The sequence below is a fragment of the Aquarana catesbeiana genome, linkage group LG02 (genome assembly GCF_042186555.1).
Source record: "Aquarana catesbeiana isolate 2022-GZ linkage group LG02, ASM4218655v1, whole genome shotgun sequence".
In the NCBI taxonomy this organism is placed as follows: Eukaryota; Metazoa; Chordata; class Amphibia; order Anura; family Ranidae; genus Aquarana; species Aquarana catesbeiana.
Window position 1 is genome coordinate 136,565,972 of NC_133325.1, and position 12,709 is coordinate 136,578,680.

At 46.1% G+C, this 12,709-nt stretch overlaps 1 protein-coding gene across 2 annotated transcripts in view; it reads left to right on the forward strand.

Annotated features, from left to right (window-relative positions):
* The first annotated feature begins 655 nt into the window (after positions 1-655).
* The window catches only part of NPAT (nuclear protein, coactivator of histone transcription), a 77,752-nt gene continuing 65,698 nt past the window's right edge, over positions 656-12,709 (forward strand). For both annotated transcript variants that reach the window (XM_073613499.1, XM_073613500.1), the window contains exon 1: positions 656-824. In XM_073613499.1, the coding sequence (XP_073469600.1) occupies positions 788-824 (37 nt within the window). In that variant the 5' untranslated portion in view covers positions 656-787. The remainder of the gene's footprint in view (positions 825-12,709) is intronic.

Below are 12,709 nucleotides of genomic sequence, written 5' to 3' on the forward strand. Positions count from 1 at the left end.
ATGTTGTTTTTTTTAGATATATGTTGATGTAGTTTCTACTTTTAATTCTGACCAATCACACAGTGGGGGTTATTTACTAAAGGCAAATCCACTTTGGTGCACTGAAAGTAGAGCTTCCCCTCATTTCAGATCTACCCCTCAGATTTACAGTGACTGCACTTCCAAGGGCACTTGTAGTGCAAAGTGGATTTGCCTTTGTAAATAACCCCCAGTGTCACATGCCTCCCAACTTTTTCAGGTGGGAATGAGGGACACCTATCGGCAAAAGTATTCAGGCATAGGACACACCCCTTGTCACGCCCCCTTAAAGGGGAATTCAACAAAAAAATAAGATTGGTTAAACCCACAAGTGCTTTTTTTACCACTACTATTCCTTTATTTTGGTTTTTGGAATTTACAAATACAGCAATTTAGAAATCAGATGAAAGATTTAGTGCTGGAAAACACTTTTTGATAGATAAAAAGTGCATTTTATATAAATCTATATAGATCAGACCAAAATGAGGGACAAATGAGGAGGAATGAGGGACATTGCTCCAAATCAGGGACAGTTGGGAGCTGTGGTCATACAGCACTGTGAGGGTGGCAATGGCTGCACTCCCAGGCAGTACTGGAGCTGGGTGACCTGTATGTGTCAGGGGTGCGGAACTGAAGAGCGCAGCCGTGGTAGAAGGGGGGAAGAATTAGAGTGTGCACCGCCGTGCAGCGCGGGAGAGCAGCGGAGGGTGTAGCGGTTGTTGGGGTCCTCGGCTGTTCTCTGGATGACAGTCTCTGTCCGGGCACAGCCATGCTGCTCCCTTCAGATGTGGCCAGGCTAGTGCTGGGTGAGTGTGTGTTCTGAGGGGGTCCTCCCCGCCGCCATAGTGTATAGTTGGGTCATGTAGCCGCAGCAGGCCCTGCTTTTCGAGGGACAGGCTGAGCTGCTATGGGCTTGTCCCTGGAAATGTCCCCTAGATTAGTGTCATTGGAATATAAGGGGCTTCCTCCAGCTCTTCCCATCCATTTACAATGTAAATATCACAATATTAGGGTGACTGTGTCACTGGGTAAAGTTTTCTAGAATCCCAGAATGGAGTGACACTTACCTGGACCGCCACCTTCCCTCTGTGGAAGAACGGTCTTCTGCATCTGACACTTCTGGGAGTGTCGTGTTCCTGGTCCGCCACCATGATTCCTTCCATGACCCCCCATATCACTACAGGGGACAATAATGACGCAGGGACTGGATATTGGAACTGCACCGCCGGGGACCAAGCATCTGACCCTAGCAGAAGTGTCCAATGACAAAGGGTCTTCAGCCACTGCAGAGCAAAGAGTGGCAGTGGGGAAGGTAAGTACACATCATTCCTGTTACAGGCTGATCGATTTTAAAGTGAAAATAAATGCACATTTTTTATTCGAAAAAAATCTGCATTTTCTTCATCTTTCTCCTAAGGAGCCTGCAGAGCGTTGTACCTGCAATCAGCAGATCGGGGCTGCAGTGCTGGACTCCCAGGATAGCTGTACCTCTGATACGGTCAAGAGGATCAATAAACCATGAGAGTAATCACCAGCACCCTCACAGCTCATTGAGAACCATCAGCCTCAGCAACTTGTAGTCCATTCACAGGAAACTGTCACTGAATGACGAGGCGGTGTGGGTGGAGCCCTGGCCAACCAGGCTTTTTTTTTCAAATTGTGACAGCGGATGCAGGGAGAGGATCCCCCACCAGCTGTCACAGGGAAGGAGAGGGGTGCACACTGAACATGTTACACATTAAGCCTGGGTTCGCACACATGCGAGGCGGGAACCAACGCTATTCCAGTGCGGGTAAAAAGGTTCCTGCGCCTTTTTGTGCAAATCCAATGCAAGTTCAGCCATACAAACTGACTTGCAAAGACATTGCATGTGATCGACACATTAATGCGGGTGCCAATCACATGCCATGTCTGTGTTCGCATATGTGTGAACCCAGGCTTGGGGTCCTTTCACACAGGTATTCTATTCGTTTTATCAGTATAGTCACCTTTTTCAAAGAAAAATGGATTCAGTTTTTCTCTTTTTTTTGTATCCACTACCAATACAAAAACGTACCGTTTGTCCGTTTACATCAGTTTTTCATTTGTTCTGCTTTTTTTCTGGTACAAAAATAGGGCTTTGATTCTTTTAAAAAAACGGATGTGGACGAATGCAGATGTTAAAAGATGATCAATACAAATGCATTAATGTCCGTTTTTTAAATCTGTCAATGGATAGATGAAAAATGGACAAATGGAATGCCGTGTGTAAGGGGCCTTAGAGTTCTTCTGTAAGCAGGTAGATGTTTTATTGCAGAAGAGCTATGTAATGTGTCTTCTGCAGTAAAGTACACCTACCTCCCTGCTCACAGCAATCTCAGTAATGGAAACTGAACTGTGCATGTGCGGCTTAACTTACAGCAGTCATATCCCTGTGTTCTGGGATGACTTATTCCCGCCCCTGTGTAGGAATGACGTCATCCAATGAAGGTGGCCAAAACCGGCACACAAATGCCAACAAAGGAGCATTGGAGGTGAGTATTGACTCCTTTAGACCCCTTTCACACTGCCAAGCGTTTTTCAGGCACTACAGCGCTAAAAATAGCACCTGAAAAAAGCGGCTCCATTCACTCCAGTGTGAAAGCCCGAGGGCTTTCACACTGGAGCGTGCGCTGGCAGGGCGTCAGAAAAAGTCTTGCCAGCAGCTTCTTTGGAGCAGTGAAGGAGTGGTGAACTCACCGCTCCTCCACCGCTGCTCCCCATTAAAATCAATGGGGAAGCGCTGCGATACCACCGGCAAAACGCTGCTCCGGTGTTTTGCGGGCGGATTTAACCCACTTTCGTCCGCTAGTGGGGTGTTAAAACCGCCCCGCCAGCGGCCCAACAGTAAAAAAAAGCTCTGCTTTACCGCTGATGCCCCCCCGCGGCTCGGTGTGAAAGCCCTCTTTGTTTTTTTTTTCCAGCAACAGTTTAAAGTGTATTTTTTTTTTTTTCCCAGCCACAGACACTTTGCGGAATAATGCCCCGTACACACGGTCGGACTTTGTTCGGACATTCCGACAACAAAATCCTAGGATTTTTTCCGACGGATGTTGGCTCAAACTTGTCTTGTATACACACGGTCACACAAAGTTGTCGGAAAATCCAATCGTTCTAAACACGGTGATGTAAAACACGTACGTCGGGACTATAAACGGGGCAGTGGCCAATAGCTTTCATCTCTTTATTTATTCTGAGCATGCGTGGCACTTTGTCCGTCGGATTTGTGTACACATGATCGGAATTTCCGACAACGGATTTTGTTGTGGGAAAATTTTATAGCAAGCTCTCAAACTTTGTGTGTCGGAAAATCCGATGGAAAATGTGTGATGGAGCCCACACACGGTCGGAATTTCCGACAACAAGGTCCTATCACACATTTTCCATTGGAAAATCCGACCAAGTGTACGGGGCATAACTGTCATTTTTTTTCAGCAATTTAAAGCGGAACTAAACCATCAATTTAAAAGTTAAAAAAAAAAACAGTTACATTCCCAGCACACCAGGATTACTAACTGTCACATTTGCTCTCAACCAAACTCAAATAGCTCCTTACCTTTTCAGCCAAGGAAGCTGCCATCTTAGCTACCCTCTGTTTGATCTGCAACTGCCATGATGTTGCACATGTGATCACTTATGACAGCAGCCATTTGATGGTTTAACAGTTGGGATGAGAACACAGTCAAATGTGACAGTTAGCATTCCAGGAATGTAAATGTTTTTTGAAACAGTTAAATCGATGGGTTTAGTTCTGCTTTAAAAGGCTCTCCTTTCCCCTTTAGGGCTCATGCACACAGGCATATGTATATTTTCTCGAGGGACTGTAGGTTCTTACTGGCAGAGCTATCAGAAGATCCTGCGTAAAATATGCACCTAAAGTACTCGTGTTTTGATGCATTTAGACACTTTTGTGTGTAAAATATGCAGGTCTGTGTGGCTCTGGATGTAGCTGTGTACTTTTTTGTGTGCAGCTAAACTCCGCACACATTTTCACATGTAGGGCTGATACACAGGGCATACATGTAGTTTCTGCATGAAAGAGGTTTATTGCTATATGTTCTTGCCTTTGATTATGTTGTCTGATGGAATTGTTGATGTCTGTGTTGTCCACTATAGATGGACATGACTTGTCTTGACCTAAATAAAGAATTTCAAGAAAGGTTTTTGCTGGCAGAGCTAGAAGATCCTGCATAAAATACTCATAAAATCTGCCAATCTATGCATGTAAAATCTGCAATCTGTCCTACTTTTTTGTGCGCAACTAAACGCAGCGCACATTTTAGTATGTAGAAGCAACTGTGTGTATGGGCTCATTGATTATTATAGTGCTGTGTTTAGATGTATACAACACTAAAACACTGTCCACATCTAAATACAGCGTTTTTTTTTTTTGTCTGAGCGTTTGAATGAGCGCTTGCAGACAAGGAAGCTGTCATCTTGGCCTTTGTTTGAACTGCACCTGTAGATATGATCAGTTGTGACACCAGCCATTTAATGACTCGACAGTTGAGAGCACAGGCAGCTCTGACAGTTCTCATTTTCGGGATGACTAGAGTGTACCTCTTTTGGGAAATAGTTAAAGCAGAACTATACTCACCTTCAGTCCAGCTAAAGGACCTTTCGGAGCTTCCTGCTGGCTGCTGACATCTTTGGGCGACAGGTTTCTGGATCTCGATCGCCGGCCGCTGTCATTGGCATGTAAAATGACGTCGCTCCCGTGAATGTGCGGGAGTTAATTCAGCTTAGACATTGCTGAATTTGTACAAAGAGTTGCACTGCACAGGGTCAGTCAAGCATGCAAGTAACTTTTATGCTAATGTGACAAAGCATGTCTCTTCTGCATTAAAAATTCTGCCTGTTTGCCCATTTTTAATTTTTTCCCATAAAGTTCCACTCCTAAATTGATGGATTTAGTTCCGCTTTTAATGGCTAGTCTCATAACTAGTCACATATGCACCATGGCAACTGCAGATCAGGCAGAGGCTAAAGTCTCGTACACACGGTACGATTGTTGGCCAACCGAGCGTCTGATTTTTGTCAAAAGGGAGTGTGCCAGGATATTGTCTTGCATACTAACGGTACACAATTGTCATGCCACAATCACGAACGTAGTGACGTACTACGAGGAATTTCACCTCTTGTGCGACACCCTTTGAGCCCCTTCTGCTAATTTCATGTTTGGTGAGCATTGATTCCGAACGTGCTTGTTTGTACTTTCGACTTTTGTGTGATGGATTTTTGTACTGACAACACGAAAATCTGACGCTGTCTGACGAAAATTTACTAGCCTGTCATCCAACGTTTGTAGGCCGAACATTGGACAACAATTGTCAAAAAGAGCGTACTAACAATAAGATTTTAGGACAACAGTCTGTTGACAGACAATCAACTGCCAACAATCGTACCATGTGTACGAGGCTTTAGCACCTTCCTTGGCTGTAAGGCTGGGTTCACACTGGTCCGACAAACGCTCCGACATTGGGAGCTCATGTCGCATGACGTGTGAAATTTAATGTTTCCCTATGGGAGCCGTCCTAACTGGTCCGACACAAGTCGTTCCGACTTTAGAAATGCTCCCTGTACTACTTTGGTCCGACTTTGATCCTACTTCAGTCTATTGACTATCATTGAAGTCGGATCAAAGTCGGATTGCCGTCTTGCATGATCCGACTTTGGCACGCGACTTGTGCTCAGATGTTCTTGAGGGGGAACTCCGCGCCAAATTTTAAATAAAAACCCGGCATGGGTTCCCCCTCCAAGAGCATACCAGGCCCTTGGGTCTGGTATGGACCTTGAGGGGAACCCCCTACGCCGATAAAAACGGCGTGGGGGTCCCCCCCAATCCATACCAGACCCTTATCCGAGCACGCAGCCCGGCCGGACAGGAATGGGGGTGGGGACGAGCGAGCGCCCCCCCCCCTCCTGAGCCGTACCAGGCCGCATGCCCTCAACATGGGGGGTTGGTGCTTTGGGGGAGGGGGCGCGCTGCGGCCCCCCACCCCAAAGCACCTTGTCCCCATGTCGATGAGGACAAGGGCCTCTTCCCGACAACCCTGGCCGTTGGTTGTCGGGGTCTGCGGGCGGGGGGCTTATCGGAATCCGGGAGCCCCCTTTAATAAGGGAGCCCCCAGATCCCGGCCCCCCACCCTATGTGAATGAGTATGGGGTACAGCGTACCCCTACCCATTCACCTAGGAAAAAAGTGTCAATTTAAAAAAAAAACACTACACAGATTTTTAAAGCATTTTATTAGACAGCTCCGGGGGTCTTCTTCCGACTTCGGGGGTCTCTCCGGTTCTTCTCCACGCTCTCCGGATCTTCTGCCGGGCTCCTCCGCTCTCTTCTGCTCTTTTGCCGCTCTTTTGCTAAAGCGGAGGAGCCCGGTCTTCGGTCTTCTGCCTTCTGCCTTCTGCCTTCTGCCTTCTGCCTTCTGCCTTCTGCCCTCTTCTCCTGATGTTGACACGACGCTCTCCCCGGCTGGAATGCTCTCTGTGCGCTCTGCTCTGACTTATATAGGCGGTGACCCCGCCCCCTTATGCCGTCACAGTCCCTGGGCATGCTGGGACTGTGACGGCATAAGGGGGCGTGGTCATCGGGTGATGACCACGCCCCCTAAAACGTCACAGTCCCAGCATGCCCAGGGACTGTGACGGCATAAGGGGGCGGGGTCACCGCCTATATAAGTCAGAGCAGAGCGCACAGAGAGCATTCCAGCCGGGGAGAGCGTCGTGTCAACATCAGGAGAAGAGGGCAGAAGGCAGAAGGCAGAAGGCAGAAGATTGAAGATTGAAGACCAGGCTCCTCCGCTTTAGCAAAAGAGCGGCAAAAGAGCAGAAGAGAGCGGAGGAGCCCGGCAGAAGATCCGGAGAGCGTGGAGAAGAACCGGAGAGACCCCCGAAGTCGGAAGAAGACCCCCGGAGCTGTCTAATAAAATGCTTTAAAAATCTGTGTAGTGTTTTTTTTTAAATTGACACTTTTTTCCTAGGTGAATGGGTAGGGGTACGCTGTACCCCATACTCATTCACATAGGGTGGGGGGCCGGGATCTGGGGGCTCCCTTATTAAAGGGGGCTCCCGGATTCCGATAAGCCCCCCGCCCGCAGACCCCGACAACCAACGGCCAGGGTTGTCGGGAAGAGGCCCTTGTCCTCATCAACATGGGGACAAGGTGCTTTGGGGTGGGGGGGCCGCAGCGCGCCCCCTCCCCCAAGGCACCACCCCCCATGTTGAGGGCATGCGGCCTGGTACGGTTCAGGAGGGGGGGGGGCGCTCGCTCGTCCCCACCCCCATTCCTGTCCGGCCGGGCTGCGTGCTCGGATAAGGGTCTGGTATGGATTGGGGGCGACCCCCCACGCCGTTTTTTCGGCGTAGGGGGTTCCCCTCAAGGTCCATACCAGACCCAAGGGCCTGGTATGCCTCTGGAGGGGGAACCCATGCCGGTTTTTCATTTAAAATTTGGCGCGGAGTTCCCCCCTAAAGATTCATACCAAACACAGTGCCGGCATTGGCGGGGATCCAAGTCGGATCCCCGTTCATTGAAAGTCGGACACATGCCGGCTTCATGTCGCAGGGCAAAGTCGGATCCAAAGTAGGACGGCTGTCGTGTCGCACCAGTGTGAACCCAGCCTAAAGGATAGAGTTATGCTTTAAGGATTTGTTTACACTTTGCAATGACCTGGATAGATCAGATCACCAATTGTTTTCTATGTGCCTTGTTTACACCACAATGCTGAGGTGAAGTGTGGTGTGCAGACAATCATGCTGCATTTTTCTACTCTGCACTGGATGTCACTGCAAAGCAGCGCAAAACGCCATGCTGCTGTGCAGTGACACTTAAGAAATGTCTCTATCTGACACTTCAAGTAAAGTTGAAAAAAAAAACATACAGTGTGCTGAAATGTGCATCGCTCTGCTCCCTGCCCAAGCTAATGCTGCCCCAGCCTGGACAGAAAAATGCTGCATTTTACTGCATTTTACTGTGCAGGCTATTGTGAACATAGCTTAAGCTCACCCCCTTTGTTACAATCTGATTTCCTTTAGATCTAACAAGTATGTAGTGCAAGAACTTGCCTGATTGCATACAGATGGATTGGATAGTTTAGGTAGTTATTCATATTACATAAATTTGATAGATCTGAGGTTGATTGTATAGAAGATATAGGGGCAGATTGTAACCTGTATGGTTATAGAGGCCATAAAATTGTTATTTGGAGCAGTAACAATTGTAGTGTTTTACCTTTACTTTAGACCTAGGCATGGAGGAGTGGACAGCCTGTACAGATGGGGAGTCCTTGTTTACGTTCCCAATCTCTGGTCACTTGTGCCTTTTTTCCTTCAGTTGGTATATGGGGCAGTGTGCTGTGGCTCTAGGTCAGTGGCTTTCCACTACCAAAGAATAGGTGGCTGTGAACTGTGGTCCCTGATATTGGCACATATCAGTGTTTAAAGTCAGGAAGCCAGATCAATGCTGACTACAAGCAAGTGCATGTAGACAGGAAGTGGTGGAAAGGGTTTGAAGGAGATCAGCAGCATTGTCGTAAAAAAAAAAAAAAAAAAAAAGTGATCTCCTTAATGGTACACATTGCTTTAGCAAACTTAAAGGCATAATCTAGCTAGGTGAGCAAAACAGTCTAAGCAGACAAGGGGCAGCAGTATATTACAATGCATCTGCTGGCATCCCCGAAACCTGCCTAATATACTCCCCATATTGTTTACTTTCGCTTGTCCCTAATAGCTTCTGGGACACAAGAGGGCATGGCTGTTCATTCTCAATGTTATGTGCGTCCTCCCCTTCTCTGGTGTATAGGCACCCCGTGCTCTCCAGCAGCTCAGCATTACATTACTGGCATAGGGAATGTGTGCACATGCCCATTTTCTCAGCAGGGCGTATCTAAGGCCAAAGAAATTGGTTACCTCTGTTCACTGGCAGGTCCCCTCCAGTCCTTGTGACGACTTATGTTTCTGCATGTGATTTGAGTACCATTTGCGATGTCAGGAACACTGTTCAGCTGAAGTTGGTGCAGAGCTTTGTAAACTCAGTGTTTCTACTCTGCTTTTACCTGGCCATGCCCCATGCATTTTTTTTTTTTCATCATACATCACAGGACACAGAGCAGCTTTAGTAATTACTGTCAGGTATGCGCTACCTACACTTGATTAGACAATGACAAGAAAAGACAGAAGACCCCCTCCTAGGCAAAACCCCTCCCTTGTAATAATCTTTCATTTTTGTTTTGTTTTTTGCCAATGTCTGAAGGTGATGGTCAGTGCATTCCAGCTCTGCTCAATTTACCAGATTCTCAGCGGTTCCAACAGGGAGCAGGAGACAGCTTTTACTATATCTGGATCCATTCCTACAACTTCCCTGCTCAGAAGAATGGTATCTGGACCCCGCCTGGACAGAATCATTGTGGTCGATGGTGGCCTCTCTATAGCCATGTGCTTTCTAGGCATCGGTGGACATAAAGGATGCCTACCTACATGTCCTGATCTTTCCTCCTCATCAGAGATTTGTGGCCCTGCCATTTGGCCTGTCGGATATCCCCAGAGTGTTCACCAAGGTCTTGGCTTTGATTTTAGGCCATCTGCAGACCCAAGGGCTATCTATTCTGGAGTATCTGGATGACTTGCTTCGGAGGGAGCAATCCGCTCTTCTTTTGGAATGCAAAGTTTCTCTCAGTTTGTACTCTGGAGAGGTTTGGCTGAGTTCTCAACCTCCAAAAATCTGCATTTATCTTGGTTCAGTGATTGGAATATCTGGGTCTGATCCTAGATATTGCCCAGGCAAGCATGGTTCTCTCTCCAAAAAAATGCCTTGTGTTACGGACTCTGTATTCTCTCAGGACACTCCCTCGGTACATTTTTTTGCATGCATTATTGGGGAAACATGGTTGACTCATTCGAGGTGGTTCCTTTTGCTCAGTTCTATTCCAGACCCCTGCTAAGTAAAGTTCTGCTGCTGTGGGACAGGAGAATGTTGTCATTGGACTCTCAAATGCTCTGTGTGGGGGGGAGGGAGCTGGCGGGAGTACTGGTTGGGGGACTCCAGAAGAGGAGGTTCAGGGCCACTCTGTTCTAAACGATTGCACAGAGGAGATAAGTATAGAATTTTTTTTATTACAACAAAAACAAGAAAAACTAATCTTTAACCGCTTGCTTACTGGGCAGTGGGCACTTAAAACCCCCTCCTGCCCAGACCAATTTTTAGCTTTCAGTGCTGTCACACTTTGAATGACAATTGTGTGGTCATGCTGCACTGTACTCAAGCTAAATTTTTTCATTTTTTTTCACACAAATGGAGCTTTCTTTTGATAGTATTTAATATCACTGGGTTTTTATTTTTTTGCTAAACAAACAAAAAAGTCAAAAATTTTTGAAAAAAAAAGAAAACGTGTTTTAATAGTTATGAAATTTTGCAAATGGGTAATTTTTCTCCTTCATTGATATTCACTGATGAGGCTGCACTGATGGGCACTGATAAGAAGGCACTGATGGGTGGCACTGATGGATGTCACTGATGGGCACTTGTAGGTGGCACTGATGGGCACTTGTAGGTGGCACTAGTAGGTGATACTGATAGGCAGCACTGGTGATGACACACTGTGGGCACTGATGGGTGGCACTGTGGGCATTGATGGGTGGCACTGGTGGGTACTTGTAGGTGGAGCTGGTGGGCACTGGTAGGGGAGGCTAGTGGGCACAGAAGCCTCTCCATGATCGGGACCGATGTCCCTCTCGCAGCCACCAGTGATCGGCTTATTTATTTATTTTTTTTCTCACGCTATCAGTGTGAGGAGAAGAAATAGCCGATTACCGGCTCTGTTTAGGTCATATGATCAGCTGTCATTGGCTGACAGCTGATCACATGGTAAGGGGTCGGGATCGACCCCCTTACTCAGATCTGTAATCAGGCGAGGCTCATAGGCGCGGCTCATAGGCGCAGGCCGCTCAAGCATGGGAGGACGTCCATGGACGCCCTCCCGGCAAATTAAATCCGCGCTGTAGCCGTCTTTCGGCTATAGCTCAGACGGCAAGTGGTTAAGGCTTGTACACACGATAAGAAAATCGGGTGAATATTTTCGTCCAAATAATTTACATACGATTTTCGTATAGTGTATACACAACTTTCTACAGCTGATTCAGACTTTTCGTACAAAAATTCCAGAAGGGACAAACTCCAAAATGTTTTTTGTTTGGGAACAGAACGAACAATTTTTTATTAATGTGTACTAGAGCTGCACGATTCTGGCCAAAATGAGAATCACGATTTTTTTGCTTAGAATAAAAAGATCACGATTCTCTCAGGATTCTCGCAACGTAAAATCTTTCACATTATACAAAGAAAAAAAAAAAAGGGCTAACTTTACTGGTTAGGTTTTTTTTTTTAATTCATTAAAGTAATTTTTTCCAAAAAAATTGCATTTGAAAGACCGCTGCGCAAATACAGTGTGACATAAAATATTGCAACAACCACCATTTTATTCTCTAGGGTGTCTACTAAAAAAAAATATATGTTTTTTTTTTTCTACCAAAAAAAAATTATTTAAACTTGAATCCAACAAATGTCAGAAAAAGGTTTAGTGTTTAAGTGGTTAAACTTTTCACTTACACAGGAAGTCTATTCCTTTGACAAATTGTTACAATGTTTATACTTAAGTTCAACTGATTAAGAATGTTATGTTTCTTGGCAGACTGTTTTTCTCTTTCTTTCTTTTGAGCACTGTGGCTTCAGAAGAGCAGAGAGAATTCTTTGCATAGAAGAATTGTGAAATACTTTAGTCAAGATCGCGATAACGATTCTTGACGATTAATTGTGCAGCTCTAATGTGTACTGTTTTCGTACAAGAAAAGTCATAAAAGAAAGACTGCGTATGATCATAAGCAATAAACAACAGAAAAAAGAATGCCTTTTATCTTTCATCGGTTTTGATTTTCTGTGAAACAACGAGGAAAATCGGATGATTGTTTGCCCGATTTTCTTAGTGTGTGCCCCACTTTACAATCACTTTAAAGAATAAGTTCACCTTTTAGATGATGCACTGTCACATTTGGAAAATGGCTTGGCTGTGCAGTGCTCCACAGCCGTGTATTTAGTTCATAGGAATCTGTGTGAATGAAGAAACTACGAGTCCTGTCTTCCACGGCGGCCGACGGACTTCTAGTAAAATGAAGTGCGAGCACGCTCCTAGTTTATTCATACTGCCTACAGCTCTTAAAATGACACTCCATACAGAGGTAGGGCCACAGAGGTGAAGGCAGTGTGTGCAGGAGCCTGACATTGCGTCCACGATCTGCTGATCATGGGTGCAATACTTTCCTGGCTCTGTTTTAAAAAAAATAATAAATGCACATTTATTTTTTTTTAAGGTGTTTTTTTTTTTTTTTTTTAACTGCAAAAATGTGTACCGAGTTTTTTAGCACATTTTTTTGACTGAAAAACCCACCCTCGGCTTATATTAGAGTGAATGTCCCACTTAAGAAAAAAATGTCCCGAAAATGGAGCCGAAAAGGGGGTGGGGCCATCCCGCTGGGTGCCGCACATGTATCCGCCTGGCGCCCCTGTCAGTTTCCCCTCCCTCCCATGCTGTGTGTCAGATCTGAATCGCCATGCAGCCACTGAAACGATGTCCTGCCTCTTGTGATAGACGGCACACTGATCCAATGCTAGGAATCAT